Raw genomic sequence first — 26,795 nt, forward strand, 5'->3', positions numbered from 1 at the left:
TTCTCCTTTGACCTATTTTTAATTTGTTCTAGTTTCTGTTATCCTCTGCTTTCTTTCGAGGTTTGGTTTTTCTGTGCTGTTTTATTGCCATAGTTGGGGCTTTTTGTATGATTGTCTTTACCTGAAGCCCAGGGTAGGTAATTCATAGAGACAGTAAGGAGATGAAGACTTCCTTAGGGTTATAGCAGAGGGAGTTGGGGGATGATGGGAAGCTTACAGCAATGGGTACAAGGATAAAGACACGGATCTAAAATTGATTGTAGTGATGATGGCACAACTTATTTTCAATATATTTAAGCCACTGGATTGTATAGTATGTGAATGATATGCCGGTCAATCTGTTAAAAGGAGGAGGAGGAGAGATTGTAACTTGCTCTTGGGTAGCTTACGTGTCTGAGAGAAACGATGACGTGAGAGGTGAGCAGAAGCTTTCAAAGGGCAGCTAGAAAGATAAAGCATTAGCATGCCGACCAGAGAGAAAGCCCACACAGAACATGCTTGATGGTTCTCCAGCTGAGAGAACTGAGGGAAAACCCATGTCTTGAGTTGCAAGAGCAAAGAATTCTATGGGGAAAAAATAAAAGGGTGACACAGGAGGCAGCCAACAGGGGTGGAAGGAGTATACAGGGTCACTGTGCCAGCAAGGATTGGTTGGCGGTCAAGTCTATCAGGAACAGCCAAGACCAACCCTAGGAACAAGACCCAACTGTACCGAAGAAGGAAGTCCGACCTGCACTGAAGGCCTTCAGGAAAAAACCAAGCTCCAGGACTCAAAGGAACACCGGCTGAAATGTTTCCACAAACAAGGCACTGAGGACGTTCACGTATCTATGCCCAACCAGCCACCTAGCCAGCCAACCAGAAGAGATTTATAGTCATGCTCATCCCACAGTAAAGCGATCCCACAAAGCATGGGCATTACTGAAGAGTGGAATCAGCATCACGGGCGAGTAAATTTTGGTTAAAGACATTCCAAAAATGGTTGCACATGAACAGGGAGCTGCTAGAAATTCAAGCCAGATTCAGAAGCGGTGATGGAACAGGAGATATTGCTGATATCAGCTGGATCCTGATCGGAAGGAGGTAACACCAGAAAGATGCTTTCCTGACCATGTGCTGGCATTCAACTGGGTGTATCATAACAAACTATGTTATCATTATGAAGAATGGGAATTTGAGAATCACTTGATTGGGCCTATTTGTCCGTGCGAAACATGCACATAGACCAACAGGTGGCCGTTCAAACAGAACAAGGGGGTACTGCCTGGTCTAAAATTAGGACAAGTATAAATCATAAAACTGATTCGATCTGTAGGCCGAGCAAATGATCTGAGAAACTGGATTGCGTGGAGAAGGATGCAGCGTCAGGACTCGGGGAAGACTTCAAGGACCCGTGATACGCAGATGACGCAAACTTACTTCCTGGAAGGGAAGAGGCCTGGTCGTAGTTACTGACGAAGTCGGAATGAGACCGTAACATAAAGAATAAAGAAATCCTAACACCAGGCCAACAATCAACATCCGGATAAGTGGAGAACGTACTGGAGTAGTCAGTCATTTAGTTTCCATTAGATTCAGGATCCACACCCATGAAAGTGGACTTCACGAAATCAAAGGAAATTGCACTGAGCACATCTGCTGCAGAAGAACTCTTTAAAAGTTACGTAAAAACCAAAGATGTCACTCTGAAGACTGAGGTTCATCCGACTCAACCCATGGTATTTTCCATCACCTTCATGTGCGTAAAAGCTGGGCCATGAATAAAGAAGACCAGAGTACTGTTTTCCAGGAGCAGGGATGGGAGTAGCGATACCAGAAGGGCAGGGGGAAGGGAAGGAGAGGCAGGGAGGAAGGGGGAACTGGTCACAACGATTGAGACGTAACCACACACCCCCATCCAGGGGGCCAAACAACAGATACCGTGGGTGAAGAGAGACAGCGGTCGGTGTAAGATATGAAAATAATAATTTATAATTTATCAAGGGGTCATGAGGGCAGTGGGAGGGAGGGAAAAAGAGCTGATACCAAGGGCTCGTTACAAAGTAAATGTCTAGAAAATAATGTTGGCAGCACATGTACAAATATGCTCGATGCAACTGACGTATGGATTGTTACAGGAGCTGTAAGAAACCCCGATAAAATGAACTTTTAAAGAAAAATGGCAACCAAAACATGAAGAAGGCCACAGAAGAACGGGCGCATTGAAATGATGGTGTCGGCAACAATATTGCATCTACATCATGGACTGACGGAAGAACCGACCAATTTGTCTTGGGAGGAGTATGGCCAGAATACGCCTTAGAAGCAAGGACGGCACAAGTGTGTCTCATGTACTTCGGGCACGGTACCAGGAGGCACCAGGCCTGCAGAAGGAGATCGTGCTTGGTACGCGATGAGGTCGGCACAAGAGAGAAAGGCCGTGAAGGAGATGGAACGGCCCAGTGGCTCCAAGGATGGGCTCAAAGGTAGCAGTGACGGCGGGGGCGTCCTGGGATGGGGCAGCCCTTTTATCTGTTGTGCGTGGGGTCGCAACCTGACAACATGTAACAGTAACAACAACCGTTAAATCGATGTATTTGTTCATCGACTGGAAGACTTAAAATTGTTAAGAAAGCAATACTTCCTCGCTGCAGGGACTGAGAGAGTCTGCAGATCGTGTCGGACAGATGGGCTAATGTTAGACCTATGGGCTTGGGCAGCACTGGGTCGGGATGCTTTCTGAATGTACGCTTACCCTTTATATAAAACTCTCTCATATACATGTTTCTGTGGACTTGTTTCTTTAATTGACCCACACTCACACACCCACTTTGTCCCTAATCTAGCTACTTGTCGGGTATACGTTAGGCTGCTAACCTCAAGGTCGGCAGTTTGAAGCCGCCGGCTGCTCTGCGGGAGAAAGATGAGGCTTCTAGTCCGGTGAAGAGTCACGACCTCAGAAACTCAGGGGCAGCCCTCCCCTGACCTGTGGGGTTGCAACGAGGGGGCATTGATTCGATAGCAGTAGAGTTTGGGGTTTTGTTTTTAATTATATACATATTTACACACACATATATATTCATATACACAAGAGGGTCAACACATTTAATTGAATTAAAAGACTAGAATTTCCCCACAGGCTTCTTGAAGCCTTCTCACATATGTACACATACATAGATTCCAAAGTGAGCTTTAATTACTTTAATAACAACCCCCCCCCCACCCAGAGAGACTATAATACAAGGCAGTCAGTTGATAAAATAGGCATTTATTCAGAGAACCATAAAGTCACTAAGAAACTCCCCGAGACCAGCTTGGGGGTGGGAGGCTGTGGCGGCCCTCGGGTGTCCCCCACGCTCAGAGAAAGCGGGCCCTGGCACTTCCGTCCCTCCCGGGCCTGTGGGGACTTCCTATGGTGGAGTTCGTGGGTGGGCTCTGGGCTCTGGGCCTGGCTGACCCGCCTGCTGGCTCACGGGCAGTGCATCCAGGTCCTGGGGCGCTCGGGGATCAGGAGAGGTGGCAGAGGAAGTCGTGCAGCGGCAAGGCCAGGGCTCCTGACAAGGAGATCCCCAAGGTGTCCGAGATACAGGCAGTAGCCATGGCGAACTCCCGGTGTTCGTCGCTGGTCTGTGGAGGGGAGGTGGAGTGGGGGTATGTGGGGGTCAGGCCTGGGTCTGAAAAGCCTGCCCTGGGCTGCCCCAGGGAAGTGCCCTCCGTAACCCTAACTCGGCGGGGGCTGACCTTCAGGGCAATGTTGTGGAAGGTGTTCACGTAGGCCGCGCCCCCCAGAAGCCCCTCATACAGAACGACCAGAAAGACGAGGTAGATGCTTGGCAGGAAGCTGAACCACACGTCGGCCATCAGGAAGGCCAGGTTGAGGCACTGTGGGAGGGGGTCAGAGGGGAAGGATGAGGCTGGGCCTCCTGGTCCTGGCGAGGAAGAGGACCGGATGGGATTCCATAAAACTTCAAACCCCAGCCTGGCTAACCAGGGCCTCAGACGGGAGGCAGCGGGCCTTTCCCTGACATCCCAACTCACTCCCCTGCCTTTGTTTGGCAGTAACGTTCTTCCACCACCCCTCACCTGGGGCCTTTGAGTCATCCTGCATGTCCCCCAGTCGATCAGGACCACCCCCTCGTTGTGGGACCCCCCCCCTCCCCACTGCTTGGAATGACTGTACCCCAGTAAATACAGGGACTGGAGCGACTGGAGAAGTTAGGAGCCGAGGCCGGGCTGGAGTGAGGGCCTGGTGCCATTACCTGGAGCAGAGCCAAGGCCCACGTGTGGCGGATGTGACAGCACTGGAGGGAAGAGCGGGAGGCAAAGACACCCGCCTGGTACAGCATCTGGTACCTGAAGGAGGGAGCAGGCAGTAGGGGGAGCGTCCTAGCAGGGCAGCTCACCACCCAGGGACCCCTCCAGTCCAATGCCTGCCCAGTCTGTGGCCGGCCCTCAGCCCTCTCACCAGCGGTACTGCTCAGCGTGACTCAGAGACGTGTTCCGGAAGAAGAGGAGCTCGAACTGCAGCAGCGGGGGAGAGGGAGAGGAGGGGAGCGTGTGGGCCGGCACTCCAATAATCCCGTCTTCCCTCCCACCACCCAACGCCCACTCTCACCAGGCCCTGATTGATGAAGTACTCTGCGAAGTAAACCAGCACCAAGGGCAGGATGTGCGGCAGCAGGTACTGGGGGTCAAGAGAGGGCAGAGGCTGAGAGACGGCCCCGCCCACAGGGCACACCCCCCAGCCACCAGGCATACCTGGAACACCGTCCACCGTTCTTGAAGGGAGAGACTGGGGGCAGAGTCTGAAGGGGGTAAGAAAGGCAGGCCAGCAGGCTGAGGGCTCAGCAGAGGGCGCCAGTGAGCACCCCACCCCCACCCCAGGGGGTACTGGGATGGCTGCCCATGGGGGTGTCCCAGGCAGCTATACGGGGGCCCCTTCTCTCTGTTCCTTGACCACCCAGGTTTGTCCCTAGCTCGGGGCCTTTGCACCTGCTCTTCTGCTGCCAGGACCTGTTGGCCTAGGATGTGAACCACCTGACACACATGCTCAGTGTACACCTGGGGAAGGTGCACCTGGCTCTCTTCAGTGCCAGCATACCCACCCCATTCCCCCGGCTGACCCCTGGAAAGGATTCCACTCAAAAGGACCTGGCGGCGGACGGGCCTGGGACCCCTGCGTCTCCTACCTGGTTGCGTCCTGGGAGTCTCAGGACTCATCAGGGGCTGCCGGGCTGCCGCCGTCTCTGACTCTTCTTCCCCTCCAGGATCGTGGGGTGCCGGGGATGTGAGCAACAAGAAATAGCTAGGAGCGGGGTGAATGTTGACGGGGGTCAAAGAGTCTCTTGGGTGGGGTGGACAGGCTCTCAGAGGCCATCAGCTCAGTCCCTCAGGGGTACACTGAGTGATCACTCGCTCTCAGGCACCAGCTCCCCGGGGGTGGAGAGCCACCAATAGGGGTGGGAGGTGGGGTGGGAAAGCAAAGAGAAAACTCTGTCTTCTTTCCACCCAAGTGCGTTTCCTTCCTGTTTCTACCCGTCTGCTGACACCCAGTCTTTCTACCTGTCTGCCGACACTCACAGTCAGCGCCTCAGTCACACACGGCAGGGGCCAGCTCAGCTCCCTTGTACTCATTAACCTGGCTACCTTTGTCGGGGGTTCAGCCTGCTGGGCGGGAGTTCCCCAGGTCGGGAAGGTTCACCTTCCTGAATGTCTGTGCTTTTCCACCTCAGACTTTAGTCAGGAGCCCCGCGGCAGCCTAGTGACCGGTTGGGCGGCCAAGGGCAGGGTCAGCGGTTCGAAACCAGGAGCTGCTCCGCGTGAGAAAGACAAGGTGTTCTACGCCAGCAGTGAAGAACTCTTGTCTCCCCAACTCACAAGGTGGCCCCGCCCTGCAGGGCGTCCGCATTGCCTCCGGGGCAGAGTCTGGCTTGGTTACTTTATAAAAGGGGTCTCCTATATGGCCTGCCCTACTCTCGAACCTAGGGAGTCACAGGTAATCCACGTGAACACACACACACAAGATAATTAATGCCACCCACCCCCTGGTCCCTCCCTGGAGAACCCCATGGTGCTAGCCCCTTCAAGCTCGTCACCACCGGGAGGCCTGGGGACAATGACCATCATCTGTGACAGGAAGTGATGTCACTGGCCGGGGCACCAGCTAGCCAGTGGCACCAGAGGGCACAAAGAGAGGGCTGTCGGGATCCAGATGCCATGTCCACTCAGTAGCACAGCTGTGGGCAGCTGAGGACCAGGATAGCGAGCCTCCATGCCCAGAGCTACTCACCTGGCCAGCAGGAGCGCGGGAATGCCCAGCATGGACAGCAGGGTCTGCTGTGGGGAGAGGCCAGCCTGGGTGAGGCCCAGGTAGGACAATGCTCCCAGCAGCCCTGCGCCCCCTGTGCCCGAGGACCACCAGGAGATCACAGCCCTGTGGAGAGAACATGGGATTGCTCCGAAGGCCCCGGCTGGGCTCCTCCTCCTCCCTCCCTCCCTCCCGCCCTCCCTCCCAGATCTGCCCGTGTACCTGGGGTAGAAGGCGGTGAGTGACAGGAAGGTGATCTCCCCCAGGCCCGATGAGATGCTGGCCAAGACCACACCTGGTGGGGATGGGTGGGGTGCAAGCACGGAGGTGACCTCACGTAGCCTTTCCTGGCTCAGCCGGAGCCCAGTCTCCTCTGCTGCTCAGGAGACAGGCTGTGCCCCAGGCCAGCAGCCACCTGCTGCTCATCTGCCTGCTCAGGATGGGGGGGGGGGCACACTCTGCATGGCTCCTCCAAGCCCCGCCCAGAGTCCCGGTGCCTCTGTCCATCATCTCAAGCTGTGTGGCCCCACCCATTTCCGCCCATCGCCAGCACCACCTCAGCCTCAAAGTGTCCTGATGGATCACTGTCTCTGACTCCCGACAGCCTCACAGCCCTTCGGAGGCCGGAGGCTGCCTCTACTCGGAAGTTAAGAAGACACCCCCCCCCCGCCCACCACCACCCCGTCACCTCCCACACTCTGTGGAGGTTCCTCTGGGACCCACCCCTGACGCAGGATCGCACGCTTACCACACAGGCTGGTCCCCACGGATTGCGAAAAGGCCACCAGGATGAAGCTTCCAGCAGCACAAACCCCACTGACGAGAACCCGCGGGCTGAGGGGCAGGTGGGGGGGCAGGCAGGTCAGGCCTCTGCTCTGCTGCCAGCCTGCACCTCGCAGAGCCCACGGGCCCTTCCTCCCCCCACCACCCCTGCTCAGACCTGTAGGGCAGCAGATGAAGGCCGAAGGGAGCCAGCACCTTGATGAGCAGCGTGGGGAGGATGTCAGCCAGGAGCACCGCCTGGGACAAGAGGGCAGGAGAGAGTCCAGGCTTTGGCAGGGACACTCCTCCCACCCAAGGGGTTAAGAAGAGAAAGAGCCTGCTCTCCAGACCTGCTCCAGACACAGGCTCCGCAGCGGACAGCCCTGCGCTCAAGCTGTCTTAGACTGGAGGCTGAGACGCTTAGGCCCTTACGCACACTGAGCCCAAGCTTCCTGGTCTGGGGGAGGGGAATCCCACACGTGGCGTGGCCCGGGGGCCTGCTAGCCACACTAAGTGTGGTGTGCCGAAGGCCTTGGAGCGTGGGGGCAGTAGTATTCCAATCAGAACAGCGCGGAGGGCCTGGGAGTGTGGCCTGTGGAACAAGGGGGCCGGGGTGGGCGGGGGGGGGGGGGGAGAGAAGCCGAGGGCACTCACAGCTGTAGAGACCGAGTTGCAGTCAAAACGAGAGGAGCCATTGTGGGGGGCTGGTGTTGGGTCTGGGTCCACCTGGTGGGAGACAAGGAAAGCGTCCTTACCCAGGAAGGCAGGAAGCAGGCCGACAGGACCAGCTGCAGTCCCAGCTCTGCTCAGACTTCAAGGAGGCCTCAGGCCATGGTAGCTCCTCAAAACGGCAGCTTTTCTGTCTGACGTGGAGGGAGGGAGCCCAGGGAAGTCTGAAAAATAACCACTCTCTCTTCCCTGGCATTTTAAAACACTGAAGTGGCCTTTTGTTTCTTAATCATGGCTTATAGTTCATATGCCTATTGTTTTGTCCTTGCCACTGTATCTCTTTTTTGTTCTTTATTGTTTCTGTGAGTTGACCAGTTTGTGAAGCACAGGAGAGGAAGCATGGAGGTAATAAGGGAGGTGAGGATTGGTAGGGGATGGGGAGGATGGGGAGGAGGAGGGAATTTCGGAAGTTAACAACAGAAGGTAGGAGGAGTAGGGAGCACTACAACTGAATGTGATGACACAACTCATTTTAAAGGCGATTAATCATCGGGGTGGGGGTGGGGAAGATGCTCTAAAATGGATTGTGCTTATGATTGTACAATTCTTCTTGAGTTGCTTGAACGACTGAACTCTATGATAGGTGGATTATGTGCCGACACAACTGTAGAACATTTTTTTGAAAAGACTCACAGGCCAAATGTGGCCCTGCAAGCGGACCGTGTCTGGTCCAGACACTCAGGAGCTTGTCTATGGATATCCGAATTCCCAGACGCTGAGTCTTGGGCCTGCAAAGTTGGCAGCTGCTCCCACAAGAGGGGCCATGTGCCTTTAGGTTTTCACCACATTCCAGCAGTTCTTAACCAGGGGTCAGCTCATCCTTCAGGGATGATTTGACAATGTCTGGAAGCATTCTTGGTTGTCCTAACAGGGGTGGGCTGGGGACAAGAGACAGACAGGGTGATGCGTACTGGCATTCAGTGGGTAGTGCAGGGATGGTGCCACCTGTAGTACGGAGAAGGACCCAGCATGGCTGTGAAACCCCACTAGAGACCACAGGCCCACCCAGCTGAGGAAGAGTTTGCAAATCCCATACCCTGCGTGGTTCGTAGCAACCCAATCAAAGGCTCGCCACCAAGGAGTCAATATGGACTCATAGAGACCCCTGGGAGTCGAAAGCCCCATCTTTCTCCCAAGGAGCGGCTGGTGGTTTTGAACTGCTGACCTTGCAGATCCCAGATGATCCCCCACCATCCCACATCAGGGTGCTCCTGCCTCCCTGGAGAGTCTAGGAGAGAGAATTCTAGCCCCCTCGTCCTATGTCTTGGCCACCCTATTCTGAGTTTCTCAAGGGGACCTTTGCTCCAGGGCGAGTCCACGGCCTTTCTACAGCAGTCTGGCGTGGCGGCAGTGGGTGGGACCTTGGTGGCGGTGGCCAGAGGTGGAGAACACTTACGTGGCTCTGGTTTCCAGGAGCCCTCTGGTGTTTGAGGATGTCATGGGCCGCGCTGAGCATCACCACGTAAGAAAAATTGTTGCAGAGACCCAGGAGCCTGCAGAGAGCAGGGCAGACCTCAGTCTACCTTTCAGACCGGCCGTCACCGCAGCCCTAGCACCCAACCTCCCCATCACTCGTGCTTCTAGTGGGCTCCCTCTTCTCCCCCTCATATCACCACTCCATCTCCACTCAGCACTGGGATCAGAAATAGGAGCCCGACTCAGACGCAATACAATCCACATGGAAGCAGCATATCAGCCTGTGTGATCATGAGGTGTTGATGGGATCAGGCATCTGAGACCCAGAACAAAACCAGGTGAATGGAGGGGTGGTGGTGAAGGGGCATGGAGTGGAGACCCAATGCCCATCTGTAGACAACTGGACATCCCCTTACAGAGGGATCATGGGGAAGAGATGAGCCAGTCAGGGTGCAGTACAGCACCGATGAAACACACAGCTTTGCTCTAGCTCTGTGGTGCCTCCTTCCACCACTATCATGACTTCAATTCTACCTTACAAATCAGATTAGACCAGAGCATGCCCACTGCTACAGATAAGAGCCCGAAACACAGGGAATCCAGGACAGATAAACCCCTCAATGAGAGTAGAGACACCAGGAGGATTAAGGGAGGGTGAGGGGAGAAAGGGGGAATCAATCACAAGGATCAACCTAAAACCCCCTCCCAACAGAAAAGTGGGTGAGGGGCGACGGAGGACAATATAAGATACGAAAATAATACTGTATAGCTTATCAAGGGTTCGTGAGTGCGGGCGGGGAGGGAGGGGGAAGAATTAGGGAGCTGATATAAGGGTCAAGTGGGAAGAGAATGCTTTGAAAATGATGTTGGCGGCCTATGTGCAAATGTGCTTGACACACTGAATGAGCGTATGAATTGTGATAAGAGTTGTAAGAGCCTCCAATAAAAGTACGGGGAAAAAATAGGAGCCTGGGGTCCCTTAGTGTTCACATCCAAGCTCCAAGACCTCGCTGCTGAGTTTCCTCCACTGTTCAGTCCTGGGGCATCCACTGATCTACTGCTTCCGGTGCACTGTGGTACAGCAGGAAGATCCCAAGATGCAAAGCCCAGGTCCCCAGCCTGGAAGTGTTACTTGAATGGTCCGTCTCTCGTCATGTGGAAAATGGGGATAGGCATCCCTTTCCAGATTACCCCTCTGTGCTGTAAGGATCAGAACTCAGTAACACAGACGTCCCCTTACGATCCACAGGCTTGGCTTGTCTCATCTCGGCGCAATCTGAGCTACCCATAGGAAGGAAACGGCCTTCATCCAAGTCATTTTCTGGAGCCCATGAAGTAGCACCCGCCACCTGTCTGTCAGTTTGTCCTACCGCGGTAGATTGCATGACGCGGTGATACTGGCAGCAATGACACCCATATTTTAAGTACCAGCACGGTCCCCCACGGTGGACTATCCCCATTGGACTCCGGAGAAAGGGGAGCCTCGGAGAAGTTAGGTGACTCTTAGCAATTTGTGCTCAGTTTGTCCCTGCTCTTTAGGCTTCTGCTAAAGGTCTTCATCCTGATCGGCATGATTTTCGCAGGTCGATGTTCCTTCACGAAACATTTTGGGAGTGGTGCCTTTGTCTAAATGGGCGTGAGCCAAAGATTGGCTTCCCATTTCAAAGTAGTGAGTTCATGATTTCTTTCTCCAAAGACCTGTATGAACATCTTCGGAAGGCTGAATTGATTGGAGGAGAAACATTGCTTACTTTTGAGAGCCTGGCCAAAAGTTAAACAACAAACAAAGGACTCCGGGAAACTACACACAGCCTGGAGGTGAAACTGCTGCCTCTGCAAATATTTGTGGATCTTGCTTCTTTTCCGCAAGTCAACCCTTTCTTCCCATTCTTTCTCTCACAGACAGTTTTGCACCCAGGCTGCTAACCTGCAGAGACCACTCACCAGAAGCCCAGGGCGTTCTTCCAAGAGCTGCCGGGACTGTGCCACCGAGGGGCCCGGCGTTCGCGGGCGGGTTCCTCTCCTGGGAGGGAGAGAGGAGCGAGATTCCCACCCCTCTCGCAGGTGCACGGCGACGACGTGGCTCCGCAGCCCCTCGAGCAGGTGGCCCGGCACAGGTAGTGGCCCCGGTGAGGGCCGGGTCCAAATACTCACCCTCGGAATCCGAAAGGCGCTGCCACGAGCGCGGGCAGCAAGGCATGGCGTCAAGTTCAAGTGCCCCCCAAGGAGGCTCCGGTCAGCGAGCGCTCAGCCTGGCCGCTGGCCGTGCGGATCCCCGTCTGCAACCGAGGACACGGATCAACGCCCCATGGCCGGCTCGCCTCCGGCTGCGCCGGGCGATCAAGCGCGGACATTCCCCGGACTCCGGCTCGCGGCCGCCCCGCCCCGCGGACTCCCCTCCGCCCTCCCCGATACGCGGAGCCCGAGGCCTGTACCTTTAAGAGCCGCCGAGACGCCCGCGGCCGGCGCGACGGGGGCGCGTCACGTGACCGCGCCGGCACCGCCCATCACGTGCTCGGCGGCTTCCGCCACTTCCGGGCACGCCCCTCGTCGGCGCCGTGGCGCTTGCCCCGGGTCGGGGCGTGGGAAGGGGCGGGGCCGGGAGAACTTCGGGACCGCCCCATTGGACGCGGAGCGAGCGGGCTCCGCGAGAGCTGCGGTGACGTAAGACGGGCGGCGGCCGGGCCGTGACCGTGTCCGCCAGGTCGGCTGTTCGCGTCCCTCACTTGCCAGGAACAGACATGGCCGCCTGCCAGTTCCTTCTGACCCGGAACATTCTTTTTTTTTTTTTTAAGTCATTCTTTTTGCTCCTTGTTGCCCCTAAAAATCGCTTTGGAAACACGAAGGGGCGATCACACTCACCTAGGGGTTGGATCGATAACTCTTAGCGGAATCCTAGGCGTGCAAGAGTAAGACACTTTTCCAGCGGAGCCTGGAACCCAAAAGCAGCAAGTGAGAACAGTGACGTACCCAGAAGGGAAGTGAGCGCCAGGCCTGGAACAGTGGCTCTAAAGGCGACTCTCAGAGAGCCCGTCAGCAATCAGAAACCACGTGCTAGCAGCAGGGAGCCCTTTACAGACTGCTGCTGCTGCTGGATCCCGCCAGCTTCCGGGGTCCCTAGATCAGATTAGTCTACTGTCTAGTATTCTGACGCTGAATCCAACTTCCCCAATTTCTCAAACACACACCCACACACAACAAAAATGAGGTTGGCGGGGAGAGAGATCACTTCACAAATCCCCAAATATGGAGCGATTCTCATCCCCCCCCCCCCCCCCGCAGCCTCACCAATTCTCTTCATTCAGCCCCTGTGGATGTGTGCTGTGGGCTCCCAGCAGCAGTTTGGGACCACTCTGCCAGCCCTTTCCCATCTCCAGGCTGGGAGGACTACTGGAGTCCCTTAGGGTGGGCTTCCCAATGAAAATTGGGCTCCTCCTCAGGCAGTATCAAACCCAAACCAAGCCCACTGCTGTTGACTGGCACAGCCGTGATGGGAAGACCAAGTAGAAATGTCCCTGAGGACTGCAAGGCTATAAATCTTTGAGGAAGATCTTTCTCCTACTGAATGAACACCTGGTGGCCACTGCACCCACCCCCGAGGGCCCCTGCCCTCAGGAACTCACAGGAGGATGGGAGGGAGGCACCAATGCACACAAATGCTCTTTCAAACCGGAATCACCACCAAGGGAGACACCAGCCAGACCCCTTTCTTGGCCTTAAGGCATGCAATCCTGAACCTGAAATGGAGAAATGGGAAGTCGTGGTGGGGGGCTCCCCACCAGCCTGGGAGCCCCCTCCTCACTTCCACTCCTTGTTCCAGAGCAAAACAGGAACCACAAACCCCAGTTTCCTCACAGAGTGGTTGTGGTTTTGTTTTTTTTTGGTGGGGGGAGGCGGAAATGGCTGAGGTATGAATACAAGACCTGAGTCACTTTAGCTGTAATTTCCATGTGCCCCTCCCCCACACCCAGTTCTGAGGTCCCCCTGCTCTTATTTTCCTTTCTTACCTCCATCCCCTTGCCCTTTAGCTCCAACTGTGCACCCAAGGGCCCAGGGGCAATACACTTCTTGCTCACAGCCTGGGGGCAGAGGCTACTGTGGGGGTTGGGGCAGGAGGGGGCTGAACCAACCATGGCTGGGGACACGTCAGGGAGAGACAGGGGAAGAGGAAGTGTCTTCTGGTCCAGGCAAGTGACTTGTCTCGGTGTGTGGGGACGGTCATTGTTGGCTTTCTGGACAGACAGACAAGATGAACTTCCTCCGGTTACACCTCCCTGGGCTGCATCAGGCCTTGAGGGGGGCACTGGTGAGGAGAGGGGCACGGGGTGACAAAGATGTTCTGCTCTGTTCTGCGGGGAGCTGGGGGTGCGCTAGGGGGGGCTACACCTTCCCTTTCCCTTTGAGCCTTTCTCAGGACTGGGGAGTCTTTCCCCAGGTCAGGCAGCCTCCTCGCCTGGACCTTTTCTGGGTGTCAGCTCCCCACTTCCGTCAACATGTCCACATACCTGGACCTGTTCCTCTCCCTTCTGCAGATCTGTTTCCCTTTCTGAGATCCCAGAGTCCCCTCTCTTGGACTCCTTGGCCCCTCCTCCTCCGGGCCCAGAGCCCAAGAGTGAGATCTGGGTGTCCCCTGATTGTTCTTTCCCTCCTCTGATGTTTCTTTCCTAGGACTCCTTCAGCACCTTCATCTCCTATCTTGTGGGAGATGAGGTCCCCACGACAGGGGAGAGAGAGGCTCAGGTAGCTGAAGGACTTGAGGTGGGGCCAGAAAGGCCAAGGAAGGCTGTGGAGGAGGCCGCTCAGGAGGCACAGGAGGGGCTGGGAAGCAGCCAAAATCAGGGGAGCGGAGGGCCGAGAGGGTCTGGGGGCGCCAAGAGACACCGGGAAGGGAACTCAGCTGCCGAACACACCTGGGGTTGGGGAGAAGGCAGCTCCTATGGGTCCCAAGCAGAAAGACATGACGCTGGAGCCCCGGAGGCAGCTAAGGCTGCCAAGGACCAGGGGCCCTTGGAGACGGAGGCTCCTGCGGCCGGGTCTGCGATGGACAGAGACGGGAGCAATCAAACCCAGGAGAGGCCGGAGCCGGAAGTGAACCAAGGAGAGACGCTGAGAATCTGGAAATGGGAGGAGCAGGAGGAGGTGGAGGAAGAGGTCAGGGCAGAGGAGCCAGGGGTGGCCAAAGGGGTGGAGTCGGAGTGGGCCTGGCACAGGGAGCCTGTGGGCAAGGCTGGTGTGGGCTGGCCAGACGCGGCCGGGGATGACAATGGCGAGGAGGAGACAGAACAGGCAGGCGAGGGGCCACTGGCCGAGGACACCTGGGGGCCTGAGGTCAGGGAGCTTGGGACAGAAGAGGAGGAGATAGTTGTGGCGAGTGGTGTCCAACTCACGGTCGCACAGGAGCCACCAGGACTAGTGACCGAGCCCGAGGCCTGCACAGCCTCAGGCAGGGAGGAGGTCAGGGCGCTCAGCCAGGGGGCCATCTTCCCAGGAGAAGGGACCCCCGTGGGTTGGGAGCACATCTGGGTGCGAGAGGAGGCTTCCAGGAGAGCTGGGGAGGATGAGGGGGAGCAGGAGCAGAGTCAGGCTGAAGAGATCCCTATGTGCAGACAGACTCAGGCCCTGGGGACCCAGGGAGTGAAAGAAGGGGCTGGGGATCAGGGGTCAGGGATAGAGGCTGCAGGAGATGCAGGGTCGGAGGAAGATGCAGGGGACAGCTGTGAGGGCCAGGCAGAGCAGGACAGGAAAGAGAGCGAGGAGAGGCCATGTTCGGAGGATGGGGCTGACCAGATTGGGCTGGGCGGTGAAGTTCAGGCAGAAGAGGCCGAGGAGGAGAAGGCGGGTGGCTGGGGCGCAGAGGCCGGGCTGCCCCAGGACTCAGAGGCTAGGGGGGCTGGAGGTGACGCAGACACAGAGAGCGCCCCAGAAGCTGGGCCCCAGAAGGTGTTCACAGGCCAGTGGAGTGGTGAGGGTGCTCAGCCAGGCCAGGGAGCACTGAGCGCTGAGTGGGGAGGCTTGGGACAGGGGATCACAGAAGGCCAGGAACCTGAGCAGATGGGAGGGCCCCAGTCCCCAACCAAGAAACCTGAGGGCAGCCAGTGGGTGGAGGAAGAGCCCCTATGGGAGCCAGCACCGGGTGGAGAGGCAGCAGAGGAGGTCCTGAGGGATGACCCCCAGTCCTTAGGTTATGATGTCCAGTTCTCTGGGGCAGAAGCCTGGCAAAGTGGGAGGGGAAGGACCATGGAGGGGGCTGCTCTCCAGCTGCAGGTGGCCACAGAGGGGCTGGGGGAGGGGGCTGCAGGAGGCCAGGTCCTGCAGAACCAGGAGGTAGCGGGGCAGTGTGGGGAGGCAGAGGGCTCTGGGCTGGGGACAGAGGAGGAAGAGGCCCCAGAGACAGAGCCCCAGGAGCCAGGCGGAGACCTGGAGGTCGAAGCAGAGACAGGTGGGCCACTGGAAGAGTCGGCAGCCAAGGACGGGGAAGGAGAAGCTTCAGGGCCGTGGGGGGCCGAGGAAGTGCCACCAAGCTTCCAGGACAGTGAGGAGGAGGCACATCCCAGGAGCCCTATGGCTACGGAGACCGTGGAGGCTCAGGCAGTCCAGGATGTAAAGGAGTCTGGGCTCAGAAGGGGAGCTGGGGAGGCCGGGGAGAGGGAATTGGAGAGAGGCTGGGGCTCAGATGAGCTGGCACAGGCTGTGGCTGGTGAGGAGCTGCCCAAGGTCCTGTGCAGGGAGGCCATCCAGGGGGAGGACAGCCTGGAGAACTCCTCAGAGGTGACCGGCAAAAGCCACCAAGAAGAGGCCCAGGCAGTAGGGTCTGGGGGAGAGGAGGGCATGGTGGGGGGATCTGCAGAGGCCGAAGGTCACTGGGGGATGGAAAGCTTCACGCCAGGCTCCTCAGAGGTGACAGTAGAGGGGGCTGAGCCCACCGGGGAGGCCGAGGGGCTCCCAAGAGAGTGGGCAGGGTCGAGAACAGAGGCTGGGGTGTGGCAAGCAGTGGGGCAGGGGCCCGAGTGTGAGGGGCAGCATGGGGACCCCCACCTCAAGGGAGGAGCCCCAAGGAGCTTTGAACTGGAGGATGTTGAGGAGGCTGGAGACCAGAAGCCAGAGGCTGTGGAGGCTGAGGAGGCCACAGAGTGGAGGGAAGCAGAGGAAGGGGGCCAGGCTGAGGAGGCCAAGGAGATTGGGGGAGCCAGAGAGGGTGAGGAGGCCGAAGAAGCAGGGGAAGTAGAGGAAGACAGGGTGGTTGAGGACAGCAGAGAGGAGGAGTTGGCTGGGGAAACTGAGGAAACCAGAGACACAGAGGAGGCCCAGGAGGCAGGAGAGGCTGTGGAGGCTGCAGAGGCCGGGGAGGCGAGGGAAGCAGATGATGTGGGGACGGCTGAGGGGTCTCAGGGGGCAGTGGGAGCCAGAGAGGCTGAGGGGGATGAAGAGTGGAGGGAGACTGAGGAGGCCGAGGAGACTGGGGGAGCCAGAGAGGATGGGGTGGCCAAAGATACAGGGGCAGCAGAGGAAGAGAAGGAGGTGGAGGACAGCAGGGAAGAGGAGTCGGTGTCAGCTGGGGAAACTGAGGAAGCCCGAGACACAGAGGAGGCCCAGGAGGCAGAAGAGGCTGTGGAGGCTGCAGAGGCCGGGGAGGCGAGGGAAGCGGATAATGTGGGGACGACTGAGGAGGCCCAGGGGGCTGTGGGAGCTGGAGAGGCTGAGGAGGTTGAGGGGGATGAAGAGTCGAGGGAGGCTGAGGAAGGGGGGCAGGCTGAGGAGGCTGAGGAGGCTGGGGTAGCTGGGGAGGCAGAGGAAGCCAGGGAGAGGGAGGAGGAGGCCAAGGGGGTGGAGGACAGCAGAGAGAAGGAAGAGGAGGAGGCTGGGGTAACTGAGGAAGGCCGAGACACAGAGGAGGCCCAGGAAGCAGAGCATGTTGGAAAGGCTAGGATGGGGGAGGCCGGGGCAACAGCTGAGGAGGCTGAGGAAGATGGGGAGGGGGGAGACACTGGGGAGGCCCAGGAAGTAGGTGAAGTCCAGGAGGTCAGGGAAGCCCTGGAGGCCGTGCAGAACGAGGAGGCTGAACAGGCCGAGGAGGCTGAGCCGGCTGGGGAGACGGAGGCGGCCGGGGAGGCCGATCTAGAAGGCCCAGAGGCTGTCAAGGGACAGAAGGCGCAGCCCACACGCCAGGGGCCTACAGAGACTGAGCCTGTGCTGGGAGGAGAAGCCGAGGTCTCAGAGGCCCCAGGACACGCCTGCGGGGAGGACCGCAGCAGCTGGCAGGAGGTGAGGACCAGGGGCAGGGCCCAGCGGTGGCAGACACAGGGGGGACCCCAGGAACCGGCCTCACCACTCCCTTCTCTGCAGGCCCTGCTCCCGGGGTCCCGCCTGGACGTCTCTGTCTCCAGGAGCCGCGCCCTTCTGTCCCGGAGCTCCTCACAGCGCCGCTCCCGGCCCTCTTTCCGTCGGACCCCAGCACCTGGGGCCCTGGAGGAGCCCCCCATCCTGCCGCCGGAGGCTGAGCTGTCAGCCCCACCGCAGATATCCCTCCAGGCTGAGACACCCCCTGCACCAAGCCCCCCAAAGCCTGAAGGGACCCCGGTGCCGGCCAGGAGAAGGCCCCTGGGACACGGGTAGGCCTGGGGTGAGGGGGCCGGGCCTGGTTGGGGAGGTGGCGGGACTGGGGACCAGCTCTCTCAGCCTGCCTTCCACCACCAGGTTTGGTCTTGCACATGCTGGTATGATGCAGGAGCTACAAGCCCGGCTGGGCCAGCCGAAACCCCAGTGACTGGGAGCCAGGCCCCGAGGGAAGGCCCTGCGCCCGCCGCTCCCCCATGCCACCGCAGACACACCATTCTGCCATGGAGACCTCACATTCTTGGCGTGTTGGTCACGGAGCTGAGAAAGCCTGCCGTCTCCCACGGACCGTGGACTTGCGGAGGCTGTTGGATCACATACCCCACGGAGGAGTGGGGACCATCTCTCCCAGGCCCTGTCCTGAATCTCTCCCCGGCTCACCTCAACTGTCTGGAGCCTTGAAAAGACTTGGAAGAGACAGGACAATGATCTCCCCTCTCAGACTCTTCCTTTTCTACACAGTGCCCCCTCCCACCCCCCACTGCCCACTTCCGAGACGGAGCCAGCCCCAGAGGAAGGGGCTTTGGAGGGTTTAGGGAATGCCCCTTGCAATCCAAGGTGGGTGGGTAGCAGGCCAGCTGCCTTGAGTTTCCAGAATGGTAGCTCAGCCTCCCCACGCCAACAGCACCCTCCCACCCCGCTTTTCAAACCCTGCTGGTGGTGATGGCAACTCCCGGGCTGCCGGGCTGGAATGGGGCACCCCCACACTGCTGGGGCAAAGAAGGGTCCTAAGTAGCCGGGGCGATGGACCCCATTCCAGGCCTTGCGATCCTTTGGACTCCTTCTCTGGAAAGAAGTCGAGGCTGAAAGAAGCGTGGGAGTGCTTTATTAGGCACCCAGCATCGCGGCTCAGCCCCAGGCAGGAAGACAATAAATAAACCATCCTCTCCCTGGACAATAAATAAATATTCCTGAAATAAATATCTGTCAAGGGTCGGACGGGCTTTAAGTTACCGGGTAGGGGGGGCTGGGGCAAGCAAGCCAGAGCCTGCCTTAGTGGTGGGGAGCCTAGTCCCAGTGGGTGGGGGTGAGGTTGGAGGTGAGGGAGGGCTCAGAGGTCCCTAGGTCAGAGCTGAGCACTGGGCAGTGGGAACCCAAGACCCCCAGGGTCGGGTCCTCAGCCTGAGAGAGCAGCAGCAGGTCCCGCATGGCCCGAGACAGGACAAGCTCTAAGGAATGCAGGAACTGGTAGGTGGAGAGGAGCTGGGGCCAAGACGCCTGGGCAGACAGCTGTGAGGGGCTCTCCGGGGTCCCTGTGGGCCGTCCTTTCTCCTCTTCCTCTTCCTCCTCTTCTGGGAGGCTGAATCCTGCAGCCAGCACCTGTGAGGGGAGGGCAGGGGTCAGAGTAGGGCCAGGCTGGGAACTTGAGAAGACACCCTGGATTTCTTTTGTACCCCGTTAGTTCCTAATGGCATCGGGGCTGCAGGGCTGCAGGGTCACGGACAACCCCTCTGTAGGTCATCCATTGAGTCACCCCCTCGTGCATCCTGCCTGACCTTTCGGTCAAGGACATAGAAGCCACGGGACCAGGAGCTGACACCCAGGCCAGGCGTCAGGGTCACTCCCTAGGATGGCCTTGGGGAATCCGGGCTCAGTAACTTCCTCCCTGCTTCAAGAGTGTCCCCAGAGAATTGCTCTTCTGCCTAGATGAAGGGTAATGTTCCAATCTCCCTAGGACAAGCTCAGGAGGACTGGGGTGAGGTCAGAGAGGGAAAGGGAACCACTGGGCCATTGGGTTGGCTCCTGGCCCATCTCCCACCACACTTGCGTAGCCCTATGGGCGGGGCTGTCAGAAGCACTGGCCTCTGGAAGTGGGCAGGGAGTGTGGGCGTCCTACCTGGAAGCGGAGGTGCTGCTGCAGGTCCCGGAGGTTTAGTCTGAGGTCCCACAACTGCGCCCTCTCTGAGCGTGTCCAGCCACTTTGAGGCCCCAGGCCTCGCAGCAGCAGGACGTGGAAGGGGCGGAGTGTGGTAAAGAGGAGGCACAACCGCTCTGAGTCCTAGGAAAAGGGAGGGGAAGGGTCCACAGAAGTTCTCCAGGCCAAGGGCGACCACACACTTCAAGTTCAAAGCCATCACACTCTGCATCCCCAATCTCACACCCACCCCTGCTCCCATGCTGCTGTCCTTGAGCAATGTTCCCAGTGGCACTTTCCAGAGCAGCGGTTCTCAACCTGTGGGTCGCGACCCTTTTGGGGGGGGTCAAACGACCCTTTTCACGGGGGTCTCCTGAGACCATCGGAAAACACATCTTTCCAATGGTCTACTCTTAAGAATCGAGACACTGCTCTATCCGTTTCAGGTAGGTCTGCCCACATGCAGACACACCCACCTAGGAGTACCTGCCATGAAGACTGTTACCCATGCTACGCCATGCTTCAAGACAAATGTCATTTATTTGTCATTAGAAATAAATATTTCACAATATAGAATGACCTATTGTTTTTGTGATTCATCACAATGCTTGAATTGTGTTCAATTTGTAACAATGAAAATGCATCCTGCCTATCAGATATTTATTTATATGACGATTCATCACAGTAGCAAAATGACAGTGATGAAGTAGCAATGAAAATAATTTTATGTTTGGGGTCACCACCACATGAGGAACTGTATGAAAGGGTCACGGCATGAGGAAGGTGGAGAATCTCTGTTCTAAACCCATCTCCAATCCTACCCATGTTGCCATCCCCATAGCTCCTTTCCATCTGCAGAGCAGCTCATACCAGCTTTGGTTTCACCCCCACCTGCAACCCATTCCATTCCCACCCCCCATCTCAGCTCATCTCCTATCTCCCATCTTGGGTCCTGACCCTTTCCCCTTCTCGGTCCCATCCCTCATTCCCCGACTCCAGCCGATTTCTCACCAGCTCTCCATCCCATCTCCAACTGGAGGACCCCACCATTCCAGTTCCATCCCCCTTCCCCATCCTCCACGGCCTTTTCAATGTCAGCCCTCATCTTCCCACACCTCATCCATCCCCTTCTCATTCCCAACATCAACTCCATCCCCCTTCTCCACTCATCTCCCACTACTCTCCACTCTCCCCAACCTCCTTCCTTATTGCATCTTGTTCCAGTTTCTTCAGATCCATGGACAAGCTCAGCCCCATCCCCAAGTCCCTCTTCAATTCAATCCCTCAACTTTACTCCCCAACACACATCCCAGCCTTCCTGGTGACTCCTGGTCACCAGATCCTGGTCACCAGGATCCAGGGGTGACTCCCCCACACCCCAGGAGTCCTTACTCACAGAGAGGCGGCGCCAGGCCCTGAAGGTCAGAGCAATGTCGGGGAGCTGCCCTCCAAGGGGCAGGAAGTCCAGGTTCACTCCAGGCAGGTGATACTCAGCCTATGGGGCAAGATCTGTTAGCATGGGGGTCAGAGGAGCTTTGGGGTCTGCCCATTCCCAGAGCCGGCTGCATCCGGGAACTCACAAAGCCGTGAGCCAGCTCCTGGACTTCAGAGAGTAGTTTTCTGGCCAGATGCAGGCTGACCGTGAACTCCCTCCGCAGCTCCTGCAGGCTCAGGGGTGGCCTCCCCGGGGGCCTTGGGAATCCCCAGACACCAGCTCGGGCCAGGAGCAAGGAGAGCAGCAAGAGGCCGAGCCCTGGAGAGGTGGGGAGAGGGCGAGCCAGATGAGGGGGGCTGGGAGATTCAGGTGGAGGTATAAAAGGCACCTCTTCTGAGGTTGCATTTTGCCAGCACCTTCGCAGGCCTGGTCTCACTGACACGGCAAAGCATCAGTGGAACCAGGTGTCCTGGGGTGTCTCAGTATGAATGAGAGGAAGGCGTTTCCACCCCAGGCAGACACAGCCTGGCCGGGACGCCTACCTTTGCCCTTTCCAAGCAGCTCCACGATACACAAACTCCTCTAGCCGAGTACCCTTTTCAGCGACCGACCTGCGTAGCTGTGTGCAGTGACCTGGGCATGACTTATTGTCCCCATTCTGCAGCTGAGGGGAGTGAGGCTCAATAGGGTGACTCGCCCAAGGTGGTATAGCCAGAGGGTGGAGGGCTGAGCCTGGATTCCAGGAGTCAAATGCAGAGCCTGTGGGCCTCCCCTGGGGACCTCAGAGGAGGCAGCCACCTGGCCCCAGAGTGGAACATTCTGTTCCGTCAAGGATTCCTTGGGCTCAGCCAGGTGGCTCTAATGGGCTGGACTGGCCACGAGGCTGCCAGGGGTGGGCTGGCCATGCCAGAGGCTCTGGCTCCACATAGGCAAAAGGACAGGTTGGCCCAGTCTCTACCGAGGCAGGTGGATTCCCTCTGGAGGGGAACCTGGTGAGACCAGACCCTCACCAGCACCGTGAGAGCATGCATGGGTGTGTGTGTACGGGGTGGGGTGGGGTGGGAGGTGGTGCTTCTAGGAAGGTGTTTCTTCCATCGAGCAAGTCAGGCTCCCATCTCTAAAACGGAGGAGTTTCATGTCTGGTTCCTGAGGGAGCTTCCTGCCCTGTGTTTCTTGGACAGAGGGAAGCGGGCCAAGGGTGGAAGGGATGGTGGTGGGGGGGGATGGAAGGGGGGAAAGCTCTGGATGCAGCCTGTGGCCAGCAGTTTCTCCCACAGAACAGTTACATAACCCTCCTTCGAAACACAAACCAAAACTGCTCTCCCTCTTTCCTCTCCATTCTCGGCCCCCAAGCCCTGGGCTCTGCTTCTTGTAACATCCTATCAGTGAAGGTTAAGGGAATCTTCTCCGGGCTTCTACTTCCCCACAAGCTCCCAGAGGCTTCCTAGAAACTCCAGGCTGGGCAGGGTTCTTCCTAATTCTTTGGAGGAACTAGACAGGTGCTCTCAACCCCTGGTGGATGTTGCCCACCAAGGACTGAGTTGTGTCACCAGCCATCTACCGCCCCTTCCCTTCCCGCCTGAGCCCTGTAGCCCCTGGGCTCTTCTCATTTCTCTGCACAACAGTCCATTCTGGGGCCTTGTTCCCGATCCTTGAAGGTTCTCTATCTATTCTCTCACTGCTATCAGGTCGTTTCTGACCCAGAGTGAGTCTAGAGGACAGTAGAACTGCCCCTCAGGGTTTCCGAGACGACAGCTCTTTACCGGAGTAGAAAGCCCCATCCTTCTTTCCCCCGGAGTGGCGGGTAGGTTCGAACTGCTAACCTTGTGGTTAAGCAGCCCAACGCATAAGCTAAGCATCACGCACCAGGGCTCTCTCTGTTCCCTTGCCTGTGGCTTCCACCTGGCCCTGCAACTGGTTCCTCTGCCCAAGCTCTGGTTCTAGCCCGAGACCGTCCACCCAGCCCGTTAACCTCGTCTGGCTGTGGACTCCTTGACAGCAGCCCCTCATGGCTGCCAACTCCTCTGGTTGTTCTTCTCTAGTCAGCACCCCCCCACCCCACCCCAGCCCACCCCCGTGCTCAGTCTCAGACAGGCTGCCTGACCCCCTGTCACTCATTCCAACCAAACTCTTGATTCATCTGCTCAGCTCTGGCTTTAACTTCCCTGTGCCTCCCTCCCCATCCCTGCCAGTCAAAAGGTCCCATCCTTGGCCCAGCTCTGGCCAAACCACCCACTCTTCTCCCCAGGCATCCCACCCCATTCATGTCAGCCCAAGTTTCCCGTCCACCACTCAGCTGTAGTCTCATCCTTGGCCCTTGCCCCGGACCTCTTCCATCTACCTCAGATCACCATTTCCATCCTCTGCCCAGGTTCACCCACCCCCGCCCCTTTGCCTCCAGCCCTGGTCTCAAACTCACGCCAGCCAAGGTCTCCTGTCATCTGGCCCATGCTGGGGCCCAGCCTCTTTGACCAGCCATCTCCTGGGTGGGGGCGTCTTATACTGGGGGCTGCGCCTGCCCGGTTTCACTTTCCCTCCTGCTTGCGCTTTCAGCTTTGCATTCAGTCTTCCCTCCACACTGTAACCCCTCTTGCTGAAATGGGGAAATGTAATTTCCCTTCCCAGAGGGGGTGGGGTGGGCGGTAGCGGGAAGCTGGAGTTTGGGGCAATCCAAATTCCTGAGTCCCTGAGAAGCTCTAGGATCCCACCCTGACCTCCCTCCCTCCCTCCCCTGCTCTCCTGAATGAATGACTGGACTCTCTTCCCTGGGTCGTCTGCCCCCCAGATGGGAGTTCTCACCTCTTTGCCCTCTCACCACCAGCCTAGGGTCTTCCTGGAGCGCTCGGTGGAAAGGTGGGCGGCCAGGTCAGGGAGCTGACCATCAAAAGGGTCTAAGAGTTTTGAGTCACCTCTGTCCTCCTCTGGTACACCCCACGGCCCGAGGAAGGAGGCCCCTTTCCTCTGTGAGTGGTGCGATGGGACCCCTGCGCTGACCCCTGCATGGTGTCAAGGTTCAACCCGATAGCATCAGGCACCGGGAGCTTCGTTTGTGATTAGGCTCTGAGGCCGGATGGGATCAAGTCCAAGGCCGTGCCTGAGGTTTGAAGAATTCAATCTGGGTCTAAGCTCCCTCTAGGGCTGAGGTCTTTCAGAGCCCGGGTTAGAACTCAGCTCAGGGTTTGCTCTAGGGCTGGACTTGCAATGTCTCTCTCTGTCTGGGGCAAGAGCTAGTCGGTGGCCTGCATTCTCCGTGGTGGTGGGTCCAGGTGGGGCTTTGCCTGTGACCACGAGTCTGACCAGCTGTCACGACTCAGATGTGATGCTGAGATGCGCAGTCCAGTCGGTGGGGCTCAGCCTGTAGCCAGATTCGGGTTGCATGAGTCCGGGCTCAGCGATCAGTCCAGGCACTGATTAACCCCGGAGAGCCACTGATCTAAGCTTCTGCTCTGTAGAGACCCCTGTCAGGGCTGGGCTGCAGAGCTGCCTCGCTCCCGGCAAAGCCCCTCCCTGGATTTCCCATCTGCAGGGAAAGGATGGGGGTTTCTCGGTCTTCCCCGACGTCCAGGGGGCCACTTTCCTTTTGCTTGGACTTGTGGGGTTTCCCTATTGATTCCCTTCTGTGATATAGAAACCAAAGGGGCTTCCCCTTCCTGTCCTCCGCCCTCCCCCCTGACCCTCCCCGCCAAGCCCTGCCAGGGCAATGCCCACCAAGTCTGCCTGGGACCCACTCCTAGGGAAGTACCCCTATCTGGCCAGGGAACTGTCTCAGAGAGTTGCGGGAGGAGGACGAGGAAGAGGAGGAGGAGAGGGGGCTGGGGCCTCCCTGGCTGAAGCTGGCCACCTGTCCAGGTGGTAGTACATCATACCACAGCTGGGATACCCCATGAGGGAGGTCCCCGTACGTTCTGAGACGGTTGGCGAGGAGCCACAGCGGTCCCTTCAGTGACCCTCTGCCCAGCCACGCAAGCACGCTCTCACCTGACACTGCTGTGCCAACTGCTCAGCCTGCTTTCTGCCCATCCCCTCCACCCCCATCCCCCTGGCCCTTCAGCATCATCTACCTGCTCCCCTGGCATCTTTTCAGGGACTGGGATGCCTCCTGCCCCTGCTGCTCCTCTGCTTCCTCCTTCCCACCCTATTCCTGCTCCGGCAACTTTCCCTCCATGGTTGGACAGACTGCCTCGGCTCCGCAAAGCTCATTCCCTCTGCCAGCAGTTCCCTCGGCGTCTCCTTTCAAAATCCTTCCGTGGAGATTTCCAGTCTCGGAGACCCAACGGGGCCGTTCCACTGTGTCCTCTCTGGTCGCTCTGACTCAATAGCGGCTTGTGTGTGGGCTTTCAAAGAAGTCCTCTCTGCACCCAGAACCCCATCGTCACTGGGTCCCCCTTGAGGGGAGTGTATCCCTGCAGTCACCCATCTTGTCTGAAAGGTTTTCCTGCTAGCTCGTTCTGTCTTTTTCCACTTGACTCTGATTCATCCTATTCCAGTACGCCGGCCTCCTTGCTGCTCCCGGACGGGCCAGGCACCCTGTTGCCTCTGGGCCTTTGCACTTGCTGCCACGTGGAAAGGAGCCCTAGGCAGTGGGCCGATTGAAAGCAGCAGCCCCTTGAGGGAGAAAGACTTTCCACTTTCGTGAAGGTCCACAGTCTCGGAAACCCACTCGGTCCTCTGGGTTCGCCATGGGTCAGAGTCACCTCGACTGACCGCGGCAGAGAGGTTGTCCAAAATGCTCTCCCGGATATCGGTCTCAGCACCCATTCTCCCCTGAGCAACGCTGCACAAGGGGCACCTTCTCAAATGGGGCCTTCCTGACTGCCCCCCACCACCACAGAAAGATGCAATCCTGCCACTGGCACCCCCACCCCTGCTTTCCTTCGTGGCACTGAGCTATTTGAGGCCTGAGTCTGTGGAGCTCTGGTGGCTGCGTGGGTCTGGTGTCGGGCCTTTGCCTGCGAGGCCCGCACTGTTCGAAACCACCAGCCACTCCGAGGGAGAAAGATGAGGCTTTGTACTGCTGTAAAGAGTCGCTGTCTCGGGGCCGTTCTGTCCTGCCCTCCAGTGTCCGTGAGCCAGAATCCATCGCAGGGCAGTGAGCTCGGTTGGGATTGAGCGTGTGACACTCTGTGGCTGTGTGGCCTGTCTAGGCCGGAGGCGGCATTCTGCACGGCTGGGATGCTCCCTCGTCTTGTATGACATAACCCCAGGCCACAAGAAGAGTCAGGCCTCTTCCAACTCCGCGTGTGTCTGAATAAAAATCTGCTCTGTGGGGCTTCCTTTTATTTGTTTTTTTGAATACATCATTTTATTGGGGGCTCTTTCAGCTCTTATAGCATTCCATACATCAAGCATATTTGTTGTCATCGTTTCCAAAACATTTCCTACATGATCCCTTGATATAAACTCCTCATTTTCCGCCTCCCTCTCCCCATCACCCTTCCACCCTTGTGTATCCTTGATTAATTATATATTGTTTTTGCGATTTCATATCTTACACTGTCCCCTGCCTCCCTTTACCCACATTTATGTTAGTCATCCCTTTGGGGTGGGGGGCTGTATATCCAATCTTGTGATGGATTCTCCCTTTCTCCCCCTCCCCCCGCCCTGGCCATCTCCCTACCCTCATGATATCGCTGCTCCCATTACTGTTCCAGAGGGGTTTATCTATTCTGAATTCCATGTGTCAAGAGTTCTTATCTGTA

At 57.6% G+C, this 26,795-nt stretch overlaps 3 protein-coding genes across 5 annotated transcripts; 1 reads left to right on the forward strand and 2 right to left on the reverse strand.

Annotated features, from left to right (window-relative positions):
* Window positions 1-3,227: 3,227 nt before the first annotated feature.
* CLN3 (CLN3 lysosomal/endosomal transmembrane protein, battenin) lies at window positions 3,228-11,777 on the reverse strand. Of its 3 annotated transcripts, XM_075564692.1 has the most exons (16): window positions 11,629-11,777; window positions 11,348-11,472; window positions 11,138-11,216; window positions 9,174-9,270; window positions 7,703-7,774; window positions 7,227-7,306; window positions 7,035-7,120; window positions 6,509-6,581; window positions 6,269-6,412; window positions 5,169-5,284; window positions 4,738-4,784; window positions 4,595-4,663; window positions 4,445-4,500; window positions 4,239-4,332; window positions 3,721-3,861; window positions 3,228-3,606 (listed from the first exon to the last, which is right to left on the reverse strand). In XM_075564692.1, exons 2-16 carry the CDS (start codon window positions 11,391-11,393, stop codon window positions 3,487-3,489), a joined length of 1,320 nt encoding a protein of 439 aa, XP_075420807.1. In that variant the 5' UTR covers window positions 11,394-11,472; window positions 11,629-11,777; the 3' UTR covers window positions 3,228-3,486. The 3 variants fall into 3 exon arrangements, with proteins under 3 accessions (XP_075420807.1, XP_075420805.1, XP_075420808.1); XM_075564690.1 differs by lacking the exon at window positions 11,629-11,777 and having other exon boundaries at window positions 11,348-11,597; XM_075564693.1 differs by lacking the exons at window positions 11,138-11,216; window positions 11,629-11,777 and having other exon boundaries at window positions 11,348-11,598.
* Window positions 10,334-18,758, forward strand: APOBR (apolipoprotein B receptor). Its single transcript, XM_075564694.1, has 9 exons — window positions 10,334-11,011; window positions 11,096-13,499; window positions 13,862-16,414; window positions 16,505-16,558; window positions 16,781-16,843; window positions 16,925-16,966; window positions 17,147-17,455; window positions 17,537-17,802; window positions 17,888-18,758. The coding sequence occupies exons 2-9, from the start codon at window positions 13,443-13,445 to the stop codon at window positions 17,955-17,957; spliced, it is 3,414 nt and encodes a 1,137-aa protein (XP_075420809.1). The 5' UTR covers window positions 10,334-11,011; window positions 11,096-13,442; the 3' UTR covers window positions 17,958-18,758.
* Window positions 18,759-18,814: 56 nt separating this feature from the next.
* IL27 (interleukin 27) lies at window positions 18,815-23,546 on the reverse strand. The gene is made up of 5 exons (XM_075528127.1): window positions 23,516-23,546; window positions 21,242-21,414; window positions 21,058-21,156; window positions 19,644-19,805; window positions 18,815-19,126 (listed from the first exon to the last, which is right to left on the reverse strand). The coding sequence occupies exons 1-5, from the start codon at window positions 23,544-23,546 to the stop codon at window positions 18,815-18,817; spliced, it is 777 nt and encodes a 258-aa protein (XP_075384242.1).
* Between the last annotated feature and the right edge of the window lie 3,249 nt (window positions 23,547-26,795).

This window comes from Tenrec ecaudatus, chromosome 12 (genome assembly GCF_050624435.1).
Source record: "Tenrec ecaudatus isolate mTenEca1 chromosome 12, mTenEca1.hap1, whole genome shotgun sequence".
In the NCBI taxonomy this organism is placed as follows: Eukaryota; Metazoa; Chordata; class Mammalia; order Afrosoricida; family Tenrecidae; genus Tenrec; species Tenrec ecaudatus.

What these genes read in the sequence shown, in the direction of transcription:
- APOBR (XM_075564694.1), top strand. Translation starts at nt 13,443, where the DNA reads ATGAACTTCCTCCGGTTACACCTCCCTGGGCTGCATCAGGCCTTGAGG. An exon ending in AGGCGAGGGAAGCGGATAAT is followed by an intron (nt 16,844 to 16,924) that starts GTGGGGACGACT and finishes GAGTCGAGGGAG; the next exon opens with GCTGAGGAAGGGGGGCAGGC. An exon ending in AGAAGGCCCCTGGGACACGG is followed by an intron (nt 17,803 to 17,887) that starts GTAGGCCTGGGG and finishes TTCCACCACCAG; the next exon opens with GTTTGGTCTTGCACATGCTG.
- IL27 (XM_075528127.1), bottom strand. Translation starts at nt 23,546, where the DNA reads ATGGGCCAGATGACAGGAGACCTTGGCTGGC. An exon ending in GACAGGAGACCTTGGCTGGC is followed by an intron (nt 21,415 to 23,515) that starts GTGAGTTTGAGA and finishes CCACCTCTCCAG; the next exon opens with GGCTCGGCCTCTTGCTGCTC. An exon ending in GGGCCTGGCGCCGCCTCTCT is followed by an intron (nt 19,806 to 21,057) that starts GTGAGTAAGGAC and finishes CCCTTTTCCTAG; the next exon opens with GACTCAGAGCGGTTGTGCCT.
- CLN3 (XM_075564692.1), bottom strand. Translation starts at nt 11,393, where the DNA reads ATGCCTTGCTGCCCGCGCTCGTGGCAGCGCCTTTCGGATTCCGAGG. An exon ending in GACTCCCAGGACGCAACCAG is followed by an intron (nt 4,785 to 5,168) that starts GTAGGAGACGCA and finishes TACCCCCTTCAG; the next exon opens with ACTCTGCCCCCAGTCTCTCC. An exon ending in TCCACAACATTGCCCTGAAG is followed by an intron (nt 3,607 to 3,720) that starts GTCAGCCCCCGC and finishes TCCCCTCCACAG; the next exon opens with ACCAGCGACGAACACCGGGA.